Below are 15,534 nucleotides of genomic sequence, written 5' to 3' on the forward strand. Positions count from 1 at the left end.
GACTTATTCACCATAAAAATATCATTCTATACAAACGCTGTATAATAGCTTAAATATGCCATCTTTAATCACAAAGCTAATGAAGATGTTAAAGAACAAGGCAACTTTTACACACTTGCAAAGTTCCAAATGTCTGTTTGCCTTTACTTTAAAACAAGAAATCCCACAAAGAGCCCAGGACAGGGACAACAAAATCAACTTTGCTTGTAAGTTAATTTATTTCGGCTCATCAAGTGAGAGATAAGTAATAGCCTACTTGGTGACGAGGGCCAACCTGCTCATCTACTTTGCCAACAGATTATAAAATGTACAGTAATCACCATGATAACGCTATGACTCTGACAATATAAATCTGAAGAGTTAGTTGGGTTCATTCTTATGGTCTTGTTTGCCTCAAAAATGGGAGTACATCTCAGAACTTAACATGTTTTTTAATGAAAAGTATGAGCACAAATACAATGATTGCCATCACAATACAACAGAATGATACAGATTACATAACAAATAGTAATATTTATACATGCTTAAAAAGGTATACTAGAATGATTTTTTAAAAAACAATGTATAGACTTATAAAAAAGTAATCCCTCTCAATCATCACTTGTGATCCAATAGAAGTGTGTGGCGGCGTATTTAGTTAAGACCCTGCTGTCTGCCTGTATTGTCTTATTTTCTGCTTATTTTGTTATGTTTGGGACATTCTTCACACAGTGACAGCGCGCACAGGTGAGGCCAGGAAATTCAGACTTCTGACTTTATTCTCAGAATTCTGACATTAAATTCTGACTCTAAATTCAGAATTTTCCGAATTCTTAAAAATTAAACTCAAATAAATGTTTTCATATGTGGCCCTAATCGTCTCCTGTAGCACTTGTTCAGAAAAAAAGCTATGAAAATTGCAGACACAGCAATGAAAACCCCTCGCAAATGTAATGAGGTAAAACATCAGGCAGAAAAAACTCATTTCAAAGCGATTTCACTTTCACTTGAAATACTGTTTACAGCAACAACCAACAATTCTGGCATGGTATATCTTTATGCATTATGCATAACATTTTGAAGCACACAAAATCAATAAATCTGCATTTCTCCTAATAAACATAGCTATAAAAATCAATTTTAATACAGTCCCTATAATTTTACAGAGGTAGTCCATGAAACCATGAACACCTCTATCACACTTTTGTCTAAAACACAACACCATTCGGCAGTGTGTTTTTCAGTGTTTAAATGGATTCCTGCACCTGAGAGCACAGTTTTCTAGAAGTTCTCCAACAGTAGTTATACATAACTACCTAATTTCCTTCTGGGATAAAAAACCCATGCATAGCCTGTTGAAGCTGAGCTTTCACATATGCTCGAGCGACCTCTTTGAATGTTTTGCCATCAAGAACCAGGATGAAACTCGACTGGCCGGGATTGGTGTTGTTAATTGATGCTAAGACCACACCTGCAAAGGGAAAGGAAGAAGTTATTGTTAGAGTGTAAAGCAAAATATCAAAAAGCTAAGGCATCACATCAAATGCATGAAGTTTTCAAATGTACTTTGTTACTTAAAAATAACAAAAGGTCTTGTCAAAACAGATGTAATTAGTGAGTAATCTCTGGTTTTTTTCTAATTTTGATGATATATGGTCACATAAACACACCATGTATACTGGTATGCATCATACATTATGCACACAGTGTTCTCACCATCATCCTCTGACTCTCCATTTGGTCTGGGGATGAACACAGGCTCTGACGGCCAGCAGTTTTCTTCACTCCAGGAAACCTTTTCCTTGGTTTCTGTGTCAAACTTTGCGATCTACAATAAATGAACAGATTAGGAAAAATAATAAAGACACTTTTTTAGCCTTTACAGCAAAGAATTACAGTCTTGCACTTTGATCTTCCCATACTGTATCTGATAACCTTAATTATCTTGTAGACAAGCAGTCCACCCGTGCAGTACTTTGCTCCAATTGTAAGCCATATACTAATAAAAGAGCAATAAAGTTGTAAAATAGACCATCCTCATACTGTTGGTACAATAAGGAACCTGTACCTTTTCCTACAATCAGCTGGGCTGACTTCAGAGTGACAAGAGATTCTCAGGAAATGAAGTAAGCTGGCATCGCTTCCCCAATCTACAGAGGAATTTGCTACTTCATTACATATGCAAAAACATGTTTTGCTAAATCTGTGAAATGACTGCAATTGTACTTTTTTTTTAGCGAATATCAGCACTTTTCATGTACATCACATATCATATTTGTATTAGTCACTGTTGCAATCAAAAAGGGAAGTATAATTACAAGTCATGATAAGGTCGTTCAAGAACAGGAAAAAATATATTGTATAAGTTGAAATAAGTTCTCACCTCAACAGTGGGGGGGTACAAAAAACAGTACTCGAGTATTGTTCCTTTTAACTATTCATGTTTAACTATTTTACTTCATTACATGCAATTTGTTGCATCAATGTATTAGAATTAAACTGGCCCTCAAAAGGTAATAATAAATGCAAAGTGCGCATTATTTATTTTTTTTAAATATATTTTCATTCAAAGTACAATATCCGTACCCAGACAAATAAAAAAAATATGAGCTGTTGATGTGGAATTCTCGAAGGCCAATATGTTCATTGTTTTGGGCTGACAAAGTAAGCAGGACCTAATATGACCTTGTCATTTAAGGCAAACAGGATCTTGATGTTAGGCCAAGGACGTACTGTATGTGCCTCCAGGGGGAAGTGGGAAGGACACAAAGGTTTTTCTTCTTCTGACATCATCTTGGACTATAGCTGGCTGATGGGGTCGCGGAGGTCATGGCAGGTTAGGACCACACCTTAATTTCATCTGGACAGTTATGACTGTCTGGTTGGATATCTTACTTTTCACTGCCGGACAATTGCTGTCAAATGTGTGAGCTCAGTGGCATAGAAGTACATTTATTTTATTTATTCATTTATTTTAAATCTCTAGCCATGACTCAGTTTGAATTCATGACCGACTGGTAATTGACTGACTTAGATCATCTTTTTTATGGTGTTGAAATACCTCTATAATCTGCTGATAAAACTTCAGCCGGCAATGATCAAATTATTGCATACAACACTTTTGAAATAGGTTTTACCCTGCTGATATCATGTTCTTTAGATAAAGGCAGCATGGAGTTAAATTAAGGTGACTGCTTTTGTGTTGATGTGTGCAATGTGTTTCTTTTCTTAGTGTGTGCTCATTTTATAATTAAAGTATTACAACTTGGCCTGCAAAATTTATCACCCATATTTCATCAAACAGAAATATTTTCTTTGCTTGTGTGAAAACTATTTATCATCATAACACTAAACTTTTTCCTTTTGCTCTTCCTGCTTTTTATTCCATATCAAAAAGACCATTAAAGTTCAAAGAAAAGCCAGATCTCTCTTGTGTTTAAAGGATTCTGCATCAAGTGGGAATCAACAGAAATATCTAATTGTCTGCGCCAGGATGTTTCCTTTTGTTCCTTCCTGTTTGCAGACACTTAACCTCTGGACTGAGGGTATGCGGGGAGACACAAGGGAAGCTCTGTTCAGAAGTGCTTTGCAGGTCAATACTTAGAAGCCCCAATTGAGTTTGTCACGTCTTTCTATTGTTTCTGGTACCTTGACGTGCAAGTGTACCCAATGGGAAGAACATTCGGGTTTTGTAGCCAAAACCAAGAAGAGGTTTAGTCTTTTTTTGAGGCATTCGGTAATTCTCATATCAACAAAGTGCTTCCGGCCTTCTGTTGTGCCAACTGTTAATGCTGAGTTCTGTGATTTGCTTCCTTCCTCTATAAAAACAAGGCTGCCGCAAACAATGTGCTTCCCTATACCCCCCATATAAAATATCTGCTCTTCAAGAGGCTGCAAGTTAGGGGTGTCTAGGGTCTCTTGGCACATAAAACTTATACGTGTTAAAGAAATCAAAAAGACGGATGTTCCCAGCCCTTCTCTTCCACCTCAGCCAAATTAAAAACAATGGGGAGTGTTACCTCTTTTGCCAGTGCAGACTCTTCCACGCAGCTCCCATAGACAAACCGATGTCTCTTGCAGTTGATGTCATAATTTATCCTGGGCAATTCAAAACCTGGTGGACATGAAATTATAGTTTTTGTATGTGTATAAACAAATCAAATAATCTCAGAAACACAATGTCAGGAATGGTACTTAAGCACAACTAAGAAAAGTGGCATTGAGTGGCATTGGTTTTACCTTCACAAAGCACCTCTGCCTGGCATATCAGCTTGCCTTCTTTCTCCTTCACAGCACTGGCTGTTGTGTATTTGAGTTTTACCAAGTCCTCTCCAACTGCCACACCCTGGAAAAAAACAGTCGAAAAGTAATAAAATACATAAATAGGTGTAACAGGAGCATCTCTAAATTTCAGAATAAAATAAATCTTTACAAATCCCACCTTGTCTGAGCGGACAGGGAATACAAATCGTTTGTAGCTTGGCTTGGAGTAGCTATCATCGTGGTACCCATTGTAGTCCTTTAGCTTGCTGAAGTAGAACATTTCGTAAAGGCTGTTATCACGGTAGGCGATGACATCGAAGATCACATGACCATCATCCTCATAAGCGTTCACTTGATGGTAGACGACCATTGCTTCGGTGAAGAACTTTGTCTCCACTTCTTTGCCAGTCTTTCTGTCTATCAGGTGGATCAGAGTCTGTTAAAGAAAGAAACATTTAGAAAGACAACCACAGTTATGTTTACCCAGGTGTTCTCTCAGAAACACTGGGAGACTTATGCCCACTCTTTCAAGGCAACATATAAAACACATTGAGCACTTACATTTTCCTCAGGGCTGTATTTTAGGCAGCTTGCCCAATTGACTCCCCTCATGTACGCAGTGGCCATCTTGAGGATGTCCAGTTTTAAAGGCTGTTCAATGAAGATGAAGTAGTTGTCCGTCATGCCGAAGCTGTGGTAATAGCTCGGTGTGAGCAGGGAGCGGCAGGGAAGTGTGCAGATCACCTCCACATTCTTCAGCGCGGGGACATTCTTGCCTTTTTTGTCTTTAAGTGTAAAGTGCAAAAACAAAAAATGTGTCACCTCAGTTATTTTAATTTGTTGCATTATCGATAAAGACAATGGTATGGGTTTTGTTTTAACATTTAGTTATATATTTTTATTTATTTTGAGCATCAAACTCTTAACTTACTATATTCTAGTAAATTCTATGCATCCATGTGTGCCTATTCTGCATCAGCTTATGGTGGAAATGTCCTTAAAGTGTAACTAAACCTCCCAATTTTGGCTTGAGTGCCACCTCCCTGGAATGTGAAAAAAGTCTCAAAAATGGGCAGGTCTGGGAGGGGGGCTAAGGCATGCCCAGTCACCTTATCATGCAGCCTCTCTATCCACAGCACCTCCTTGCCCCATGTGCACACACAAAGTAGTCTGTTGGGGAAACAGTGCTTGACTGCTGATGAAAGCAGACTCTTGCTACCAGGTTCAGCCAATAGCAAAATTCAGTTGCAACAGCCAGGATGGAGGACCCCATTATGAGTCCATAAACCCTGAAATGTGTCAGCAGTTTAGCATCTCCTGTTCCCTCGTCTCAAAGTCAATGGATTTTTTGAGTGGGTTTTTAGTTTGACATTTTGTTCTCCAACATAAAATATGTCAGTAAAATATCCACACACAAACTTTGAAACTTTTATGTATCTTAAAAATGATGGTTGCTAACATGTGGCTAAATGAGACTATAGAACGACATCAAGACAAACACAGCTTTACAACCTCATAGTTGTGGCTATGCGACCACAGTGTAGTTTGTTATTGCCAAGCATTAGCTCTTTATGTCTGGTGACTGAATTTAGGCTTGTCCTGAAAGTAGTGTTCATTTGTGAAGATTATATTTCTGAAAAAAAGTTTAAGTATTATAAATGTTTGTTAACCACAGAGATTATTTTCTGCCATTATAAGAAATCAATTCCACAGGCTTTTTGACGTGGGAACTAGAGCAACGCTAGCCTCCTGAATGGCCTACAGAACATCATCCCTGGCAACATAATTTGCATCCCTAAATTAATCAACAATAGTACTATATATATATATATATATATATATATATATGCAACTGAAAAAAAAATAATTTGGGGATTTAGTTATTCTTAAAGGTCGTCAAAATAAAAAAAAACAGTAATAAACAAAACAAACAAACAAACCAAAAAACAAATGAAATCTACACTCGTGGATAAAGAATTGAAGAATTGTCTTCAAATGTCTGCAAAAATAGTGTAATTCTGAGAAGTCAAGAAAGGATCCAACAGCAGCAGGCCCACTTGTCCACTTCTCCATAACTGTTCTTCATCTGGTTTTCCTGTCTAACATTAACTGTCTAGACTGTCTGCAGAGTACAGCTGATATGAAGAAAAAGCACTGAGGTGCCAGTGCCAAGTAGAAAAGATTATTAGGTTTACACACCTTTCTCTGAGGAAACAGGGACTTTGAACAGTATGTATTTAGTCTTGCCCTTCTCTGCCACTGAAGTTCCAATGTTGTAGGCGTTGCCCTCTTTGTCGTAGTGCGGGTGGGATGAGACCAAGTTTACTGGCAGGTACTTCATGTAGTCCACCTGTGTAAAACAAAAAGTTAAGCAACTCATGAGCTCTTAAATCAGCAAGTATTAATACTGATCACTTGTCTTCCAGATCGGAAGATGATGTTACCTTGTCCTGCGTTTCCAGCGTCACAGGGTCAATCTTGCGGATGTAATTTGTTTCAGAGGTGGCGTAATAGTCCTTTCCGTATTTAATGAAATTGCTTGCACCATTGTCAGTGAAGTCAGGCACTGTGTGGTTGAGAAAGGTGATTGCCCTGAAAAGTAAGAGAAAACCATTTGAAGAAATGTGATGTGATAAAGAATACACAGTTGGGCAGTGCAGATTTGCTAATCAAAGAGTGTCTGGGAGCTTCCATGCCCCTACTGGTCTGGCCCATGATCTCGTCACATGCCGAATGTGTGTGTCCTTGCTGCTTCCTGCCCCCGTCCCTACTTTAATACTGATCATTTTGATTCTGACAGCTGTTTGTCCCATTTAGGTCTATTTGCAAATGCCCTGAATACATTTGCATTTGCATTGTGTCTGATCACTGCCCTCCTTTGTTTAATATTATTTATTATTTACATATATGCTGCTTTGGTTTACTGTTCAAAAGTGATCCTATTTCACTCACCCAGGGTCAGCTCACCAGCTCAGATCTGCTCTGTGTCTCTACGTTCAGTGTGCCTGCATAATTCATTAAAATCCTTTCACAACAACATTTGTGAATTTAGTGATTTGATGACTTCAATCAACAAATGTCATCCAACACAAAAGACATAATTTGCTCATACTGGGACTGAGTGGTATGAGGGGAAAAAAAATAAATATCAAGATATTTTTGGCCCAATATTTTGTCAGTATTGTAGGGCTGACTATTGGTGTTTTCTCAAAATATTTACACATGGAAATTTTTGATAAACAAACATCAGTAATGCAGATAAAATGACTAGGTAAAGGCAAATAACAGAACAGCTAGAACAGTCTGGAATGTTCAGAAAATTATAACATTTTACAGTAATTCAACATTTAAAATCAGGAAAAGACAATGCTTACAATATTATGACATCCAAAATTTGTATAATAGATAGATATAATATTGATATATTGCCTAGCCCTAGCCCATACTGAGGGTCTTGTAGAAATGGGTGGGCCCTTTGCATCCCAATTATAAATTCACAAAAAGGGAAACAGAAGGGGTTCCTACAAAGACTGATTATCATCACAATGCAGATGCACATGACTAGTTTATTTTTACTATTTAATAGAAGTAAGCCAAATGTGATTATGAGTCATAAGAGTGACTATTCTGCTCAGAGTTTTCACTTCCTCCATAATTATCTCCTCAGCTAGTTGACATTATGCAACATTATGCCCCTAAAGGGAAATCTCATCAAATGGGGGTGTGTGACACAATTGATTTAGGGATCCTTGACACAAAAAAGGTTGAGAACCATTGCTGGTTGCTTGCAGCATGAATGATTCCCCCATGCTGACAGTAGGGGAAATCACTGTTTTGCAGATGCTTCTCAAGAATCAAACTGATGTTTGCAGGTCACATAAGAATAACCACTGGAAACAAAATTGTGGAAGAGCTCTATAACTATATCATAAGTTTGGGACCAAGAGTACTACAAGGATACCATGAAAGGAATAAAAATAATTAACCCTCTGAAACCCGAGCAAATTGATTTGTTTTCTTTCAAAAACATGGTGATAAGGCAATTAGCAACTTAACAAGACATGACCCAAAATTTGGTAAACAATTAGTGAAAAGTTAGAATGCAATTGCCTAAAAATAAGGCCCCCAAAAAGGTTAAAAGTAAAAAAAAAAAAAAAAAAGTAAAAAACAAAAACAAACAAGAAAATTACCAGAAAAAAAGAATTGAAAAAAAGATTTTCTTTCCTTTTTTCCTATGATTTAAAATGTAATTATAAGAATTATGAAGTTTTTGTTGGACATAGGGGGGGGGGGGGGGGGGGGGGGGGGGGGGGGGGGGGGGGGGGGGGGGGGGGGGGGGGGGGGGGGGGGGGGGGGGGGGGTTTTCACAAAGTTGCCAATTGCCATGTCTTCGAAAGAAATCAAACCAATTTGCTCAGGTTTCAAAGGGTTAAATAGCTTGTAAAGTCATCTGAACACAGCACAAGAAAACGGATTTTCCAGGTTTAAAAGGGTTAAAAGTGTGGTTCCATTAAAATTATGAATAGACTCACTTGACAATAAAATTCTTGCTTGGGTCTGGGTAGGCCATTGTACCCATTTCAGACACAACTATCCTGTTTGCAGCCATGTTTGCTTCGTAGGTGTCACTCTTGAGGAATCTGCTTCTGTGGGTCACTTCACCTGTGAGAAAAATAAAATAAAATAAAATAAAAGTTCATGCGTTAAAAATGCTCTCCTCGCTGTCAATAGATATAATGTCCAAGTAACAACTCAACAAGTGCGAAACAAATATACAAACCATCTTTAAAGACAAAGCTGTTCATTATAGCCATCCCATCAAACCAGTGGTCGTAGCTGGTGTCCCCCACAGAGAAGATGCCGGGACCGTTGCGCAGCAGCGTGCCTTGCAGCCAACTGGGAATACTCCCTACAGGAGCAGAAACCAAACAACACAAAACCATCAGCAATTAAAGTCAGTGCATGTGTGGCTCGTTCAGTAGAGCAAAAATGTTACCTACCTTTTACTTCAGCTTTGCAGGGCTCCGGGCTCTCCACTGCGTTCTTGGAAAAGTCTGGTGCCATGTTTGAGTGAAGCGCGGTGAACAAAACGCGGAGGTGTCTGAAGAACTAGTGCGGTCAGCAACAGCGCACACCTCTCCCTTTAAACAGCTTTATGGGGGGTTGGACAAAGGACTTATTAACATATCTGCGCAGGGGTGGCCTTCATCTGCCAGGAGTTTATTGTAACGTTGCTGCAAGCGATTAAGGGAAATCTCGCCGCTCAGTTCAGCGAAATGCGCTCCTCTGAATAAAGCTCTCATTATGTAACATTCTGAGTAACCTGACAACTTCGCACCTTTAAGGTACTTTGCCATTTCATTTATTGAAAAAAAATCTTAATCTGTTCAACCAGGTTTAATATGAGCTATGTGATTTTTTGTAAGTCTCTTTTGTTATGTGTTTCTATGTTACATGTATTGCTGCAGGTGTTTACCCCTTACTGCACCTTTGCCTTCTATGAAAAGCTTGTATAATCCGCAATCCACTTTTATTGCCCCCCACCACATGTATTTTTTTATGTCTTTATTGTATTTTGATTCAGTTTATTGAGTTGAATTGTTACTATTTTCCGAATCAGCCTAGTAATTAAGTAAACACACACACACACACACACAAACACACACCTATAGTTTTTTTTCTTAACAGCCCATTACGCAGGTGTAATATTCCTGCAGGGAGTTATAGTCTTGATTTAGTATGGTCTTAGACCTTAAGTAAAGTCTGTTATCTGCTTTCCTCACTTAAGTTTTGATATTGCTTTATGGTCTTACTATCACTGGAAAGTGTGTTGAACTCTGGTTTATGTCTTTATATCATACAATTATAAGAATTAATTTTCGTGGAAGGATGTTTAGTGTCTCCCTCACAGAATTATACACTAACATTGAACTTCTATCAGCTGCAGGGCTTTCTAATCCAGCACCTGATAGCAGTTTTTTTTTTTGCGCTGGTTGATTGTATAATAATATTTTGACTACAAAATCAGCATAAATGACCTAAAATTCAGGCTTCTCCAAAAGGGACTGCTGCCTTATGAAATGTATTTATGGAAATTATGTCACCAAATTTGAACTGAATGTTCACAGACAGTTATCGCATACAATCAGTCATAGGTGTATTAATACCATATAGATAATACTATAGGAAAGGTAATTTACACACACACACACACACACACACACACACACACACAGAGTCAGTTATCTGTCTGCATGTGTATTCACTTGACCCTCTGGTAATGATATCACCATAACACAGGCATGTCCAAAGTGTAGCCCAGGGGCCAACTGTGGCCCTCAAACCAATTTTATATGGCCCGGGGCTTGACTTTCAACATAATGTGCACCCCCTGCATGCATGCACGCACACGCACACGCACACGCGCGCACACACACACACACACACACACACACACACACACACACACACACACAATATTGGTTAAACAGATAATATCGCTTTGCATTTTTCCCTCCACATCACAATGGCAGGACTTTCATGAAGTTTGTAGATATGCATCAAGTAGGTACTGATGCATTTTCACAAATAGACAATAATCAAGCAAACACAATGGTTACCTAACAGCAGACTTTTCCTACTAGCTAGCACACGGTTTCAGCAAAGAGGCATTAAATCGACTTGGAGGACCCCAACTTTCAGAAGTGATGGAAAGTTGAATACTTTTTTGCTGAACGATGAAACAGTTGTGTTTGTCTTATCAGTATGGGATGACCCATTTGATGAGAAGCAGCTGCTCCCCAGGTATTTTTCACATAACCTGGCCCCCAAAAATTACCCCTATCCTAGCAGGATACTGGAGCAGCTGGCACTTAAGACCAGCACATGCAGTGTGACCCTATTGGTGTAAATGTGTGAAGAGAAAGACATAAATCATAGAATGAACCAACACGAGAATCACTGCCTCATGGTCGCATGCCTTCAACAACCAGTCAAGTTACATTTTATGTCACGTCTGTCCAGTCAGTTTAGACTTTGAAGGAATTTATTAAAAAGCACAATACTTTTTTTTTTTGCAAAATTAAAGTTATCAATGTACTGACACTTATGACTCCAATTTCCAGTGAAAGGCATGCTGTGTTCCTTTGGAGACTATTTTTACTGAGGAACACAGAGGACTGATAGAGAGCTTCATCACATGGTGAAACAACAATAACCTGAAACGCAAGCAATGGGCTTGTGGTGGACCATCAGAGGAACAGGTCAGAATACAAAGTTTTATCCTTGACAGTGCTTCATTACTGCAAAGAGCAACAAACTCTAAAATGTGGATGTTTCACACACATCACACTACAGATGATCTATACAATCAGCACAGTTTTAATGTGGGCACCCAAGATGAGTGTAACCAGCTCAGTATCCGACCATGTGTCTCTCGTTCTGCTCCAGAGTAGGAAAGTGTTTTTACAGAACATTATGATGTCACAATGTAGTTGAACATTTGAATATAAAATGTCATCACTTCATTATTATTATCCTATTAGACATTTGTGAGAAATTATGTCTTAATTAGTATGACAAATTCTTGAGTTATGGCCAAAACCATGTTTTGTGAGGTCAAAGGGAAGTTTAATCACCAAATTCTAATCAGGTCATTCAGTCCAAGAGGATGTTTTTGCTAAATGTATGAAAATTCCCTGCAGGCGTTCCAACAATAACACTCTTGTGTATTGGGAATTACTTGCAGCCTGTGACAGCGAGCTGGTACCTCAAAAAGAATTAGTATTATATCTGTATGTTAAAGTCCAAATTCACATCACCTCCCAGGGTTAATCGTATCCTGTCTAATTGTTTCCAAGAATAACCAGCTGATGACATAACTGCATCTGTCCTGAGATGACCAGAGGCAAATTGCAGGGAAATCTGCTTCTTATCTTTTTTATTACCAATCCATATTTGTACTACTTGATTAAATACTCTATGCTACAGTAATGACTGAGCTTTCTAATTGAAGCCGTTCAAATTCCATCAAAACTGCAACCAACTACAGCACTTACTAGTCTCAGGCTGCCATGTCCCTGTTTGGCTTATTGAAATTTTTTTTTTGGCTCCACAAGCAATAATTTAACAGTCATGTGCTTTTTCACAGCTATGTCTGTTGCTCACAGATATTTCTTTTTCTTCTGAAAACAAACACACAGAGTAGACTAACAGTCCAAGCGAAAGCAGAACCATGTTCACAGAATCATTAATTCAAGTGTGGCATTAATTGGTAAAGTCTGTTGCCACTCACCTTCCCCATGGGCATGAGACAGTCTGACTCTGTTTAGAAAATTGTAATAAAATCCAAACTCACAAGTTATCTTTTTGCCTGAACTTTAACCTACTTTGTGGGCTGGTGGGTCGATTTCAGCCTAAATGTATCATTTGAGCCCAGTAGTTTTAGTTTTTATTTGTCCTGCTGAGAAGAATGTGACCTTCTGTAAACCACATAAGATCAGACTCATGGGAGCTCACTGACATCCTCTTAGATGCATTTTCTTTATATTCATTCACACTGTATTTGTAATTTTTATCATGTAGACTATCTTTACTGGAATTTTATTGTGTTGGTTATTCTGCACACACAGCATCTGTTGCATGTTTGTCAATCCAGGGAGAGGGATCCCTCCTCAGTCCCTCTTCCTGTGATTTTCTAGCATTATTTGATTTTAGGCATTATCCTCTTTCAGTAGTACGTCTGTTCTGTCCATCCATCCATCCCATTGTCATAAACGCAATATCTCAAGAACACCTTGAGGGAATTTATTTAAATTTGGCATAAATGTTTACTTACAATGAATTGAGAAGAATTTGGTGGTCAAAGGTAAAAAAAATTGGCACGAACATTAAGTTCAACTTAACAATGAACTGATTAGAATTTGGTGGTCGGTCAAGATCACTGTGACATGACAAGACCAAGACCAAAGCAGGACAAGACAGAGTCAAGACCACGACTATGTAAACTATTTTCCTCTGATTTCTATGAAGGATGGCAGCTGTTACCAGTGACAAAAAAGCAAACTACAAATGACTGCTGGATTTGAAGAAGGAAGTTTTCCATCAAATCATGGTAATAATATTAACAAATAAATCTGCTGCAGTCTCAACCAATCTCAATTAAGAAATCCAGAATCCACTATGTCTGCGACCGAGACAAGACCAAGTCAAAATTTATTCGATTCCAAGACGAGACCGAGACCCTCTAAATGTGGTCTCAAGACCAAGACCGATCCCAAGTACTACAACACCACCATCATGACAAAATTTCACACAAATACCCCAGTGGAATAAAATGTGAAGTGATTGCAATGTATATCCAAAGGGTCAAGGGTCAACTCCACTGTAACATCATAATGTTCTGCAACTTATCATCTTATTTAACATCTTACTCAGGAAGAAAGGGAAGACATTTGATCAGATACTGAGTTGGTGGCATTATCTTGGGTGTCGACCTTGAAACTGTGCTGATTGTATACTTTAGATCTTCTGTGCTGCGGGGTTGAAGATGTGTGTGAAGCATCCATGTTTTCACTGACACGGATGTGAACTTTAATTGCAACTTGACTGGTTTGTGAAGGAACACAACCACAAGGCAGTAATTATAGTTTTGTTAAAGTTTTTTTTGTGTGTGTGTGTGGCGTGTGTGTTATGTGGGGGTTTGCTTATGTACATGATTTGTGATATTTGGCTATTTTGTGTTAGTTGGAGTTTTTTTTTTAAAGCCTTGTACTCATATTTTAGGTTTAACTCTAAAACACTAAAATCATATCTAAAGCAAGTGACAAAATGTTTTCTTTGAATGCCTGACCTGTGTGTGTGTGTGTGTGTGTGTGTATTCACGCATTTGATGGTGGGGGGGAGATTGCCAGTGGTAGATAAGAGAGCCTTGAGAACAAAACATGTCCTTTGACCACAAATAACCACTTCAGTCCCAGCAGACAACAAGCATCTGCTCTTTCTGCACCTTGAACACTCTGTGGAGCTAGCTGGGCAAAGATGAATGGTGCCAAATTTGCAATTCCACTATTGCTGTTTGGATACTATTATTACTGTTATGGTGACTGTTAAAATGTTTTGAATTAAATTAATATTAAAACTATCAGGAGAAAACAACATTAGAATGACTTGTAAGTTTACTCTGATGGCATAAAAAAACTTTTATAAATATCACAAGTTTAATAAAATCAAGCACGCACAACACAAACAGATAGTTGTTACTTTCAGCATTTAAGTGTACTTTTATGGTTTGCTAATGTACACAAAAACACCAACATGCTATTGACTTGGCTGCAGTTGCGTATCGCATGGCACACAGTCCGTGTCATCAACAGTGTTCTCTGTGGTATATGATATATAATGTCTTTAATTTGATTGTTTGAGATCCTGTTGAAAACCTTCATATGCTGATGTGTGTCAGTGTTGATTTAATCTTGCTACAATGATAAAACAGATAATTTAATTTTCTTGTTCACCACAGAGGTTCTGGGGATCTTTTTCTGCTTTCTACATAATGACTGTGTTTGGCTTTAATACTTCTTTTATTTTATTTTTATTTTTTTAGTGTGACTAATGTTTGTTAGAGCAATGGTTGTTAAAGTCCCATTGATTTGATTTTGCTTCAAGGACCTCCCTCTGAATAGACTTTTTTTATTCAGTTCGATATGATCAAGACCAAATTTTTGGTTAACTGTCAACTACAGTTAAGGAGTTAACCATTGAGGAACTGAAACTTATGACCAAAATAGTCACTCTTATGACTCTTGCTCACAAAGTGGCCACAGAAATTTAGCAGTGACATCAGACTATAGTGAATGCATCATTTATTTTTGCCTTTTAAATTGACAGTGATAAGTAAAAACAAAAACCTACAAACCCACCACAGGACACAGTGCTTACAGATAACTCAGTTAAGGATAGAAAACATGTGAGAACATGGCTACACTGACCTCTAGTGGTTCATTAAAAACATTACCTGCCATGCTCATGATTCATTTAATGGGGGAAAGACGGTTGAGTAAAAAGACAACAAAGACTTTTCTCATACCTCTGTTTTGCGCTCCTCATCTCTTCTGTCTTCTGTCCTCAATCTCAGCACATCGTCTTGAAGGATATCTCATTTCTCAAATGCATTTTGAGGAGAGAGGAGGTAGGATGCACAGGTGTATCAATCAAGTATTTTTGGGTGCCTGTGACATGTAAAAAATAGGCACAAAGCTGATGATGCAGCTGCACCAAAGATGATCAATTTAA

General features: G+C 38.2%; 1 protein-coding gene across 1 annotated transcript; it reads right to left on the reverse strand.

The window, feature by feature from the left end:
• Window positions 1-199: 199 nt before the first annotated feature.
• On the reverse strand, window positions 200-9,340 carry bco1 (beta-carotene oxygenase 1). Its single transcript, XM_042510018.1, has 11 exons — window positions 9,243-9,340; window positions 9,023-9,151; window positions 8,775-8,904; window positions 6,687-6,834; window positions 6,442-6,592; window positions 4,804-5,027; window positions 4,421-4,678; window positions 4,219-4,324; window positions 3,999-4,093; window positions 1,696-1,807; window positions 200-1,450 (listed from the first exon to the last, which is right to left on the reverse strand). Exons 1-11 carry the CDS (start codon window positions 9,304-9,306, stop codon window positions 1,296-1,298), a joined length of 1,572 nt encoding a protein of 523 aa, XP_042365952.1. The 5' UTR covers window positions 9,307-9,340; the 3' UTR covers window positions 200-1,295.
• Window positions 9,341-15,534: the final 6,194 nt, after the last annotated feature.

Source organism: Plectropomus leopardus, chromosome 21 (genome assembly GCF_008729295.1).
Source record: "Plectropomus leopardus isolate mb chromosome 21, YSFRI_Pleo_2.0, whole genome shotgun sequence".
Classification (NCBI taxonomy): domain Eukaryota; kingdom Metazoa; phylum Chordata; class Actinopteri; order Perciformes; family Serranidae; genus Plectropomus; species Plectropomus leopardus.

Excerpts from the sequence above, each read along its gene's own strand:
- bco1 (XM_042510018.1), bottom strand. The coding sequence starts at position 9,306 with ATGGCACCAGACTTTTCCAAGAACGCAGTGGAGAGCCCGGAGCCCTGC. Across the intron at positions 5,028-6,441 it reads CCCTGTTTCCTCAGAGAAAG|ACAAAAAAGGCAAGAATGTC; the intron begins GTGTGTAAACCT and ends TTACACTTAAAG. Across the intron at positions 4,094-4,218 it reads GGCAGAGGTGCTTTGTGAAG|GTTTTGAATTGCCCAGGATA; the intron begins GTAAAACCAATG and ends CATGTCCACCAG.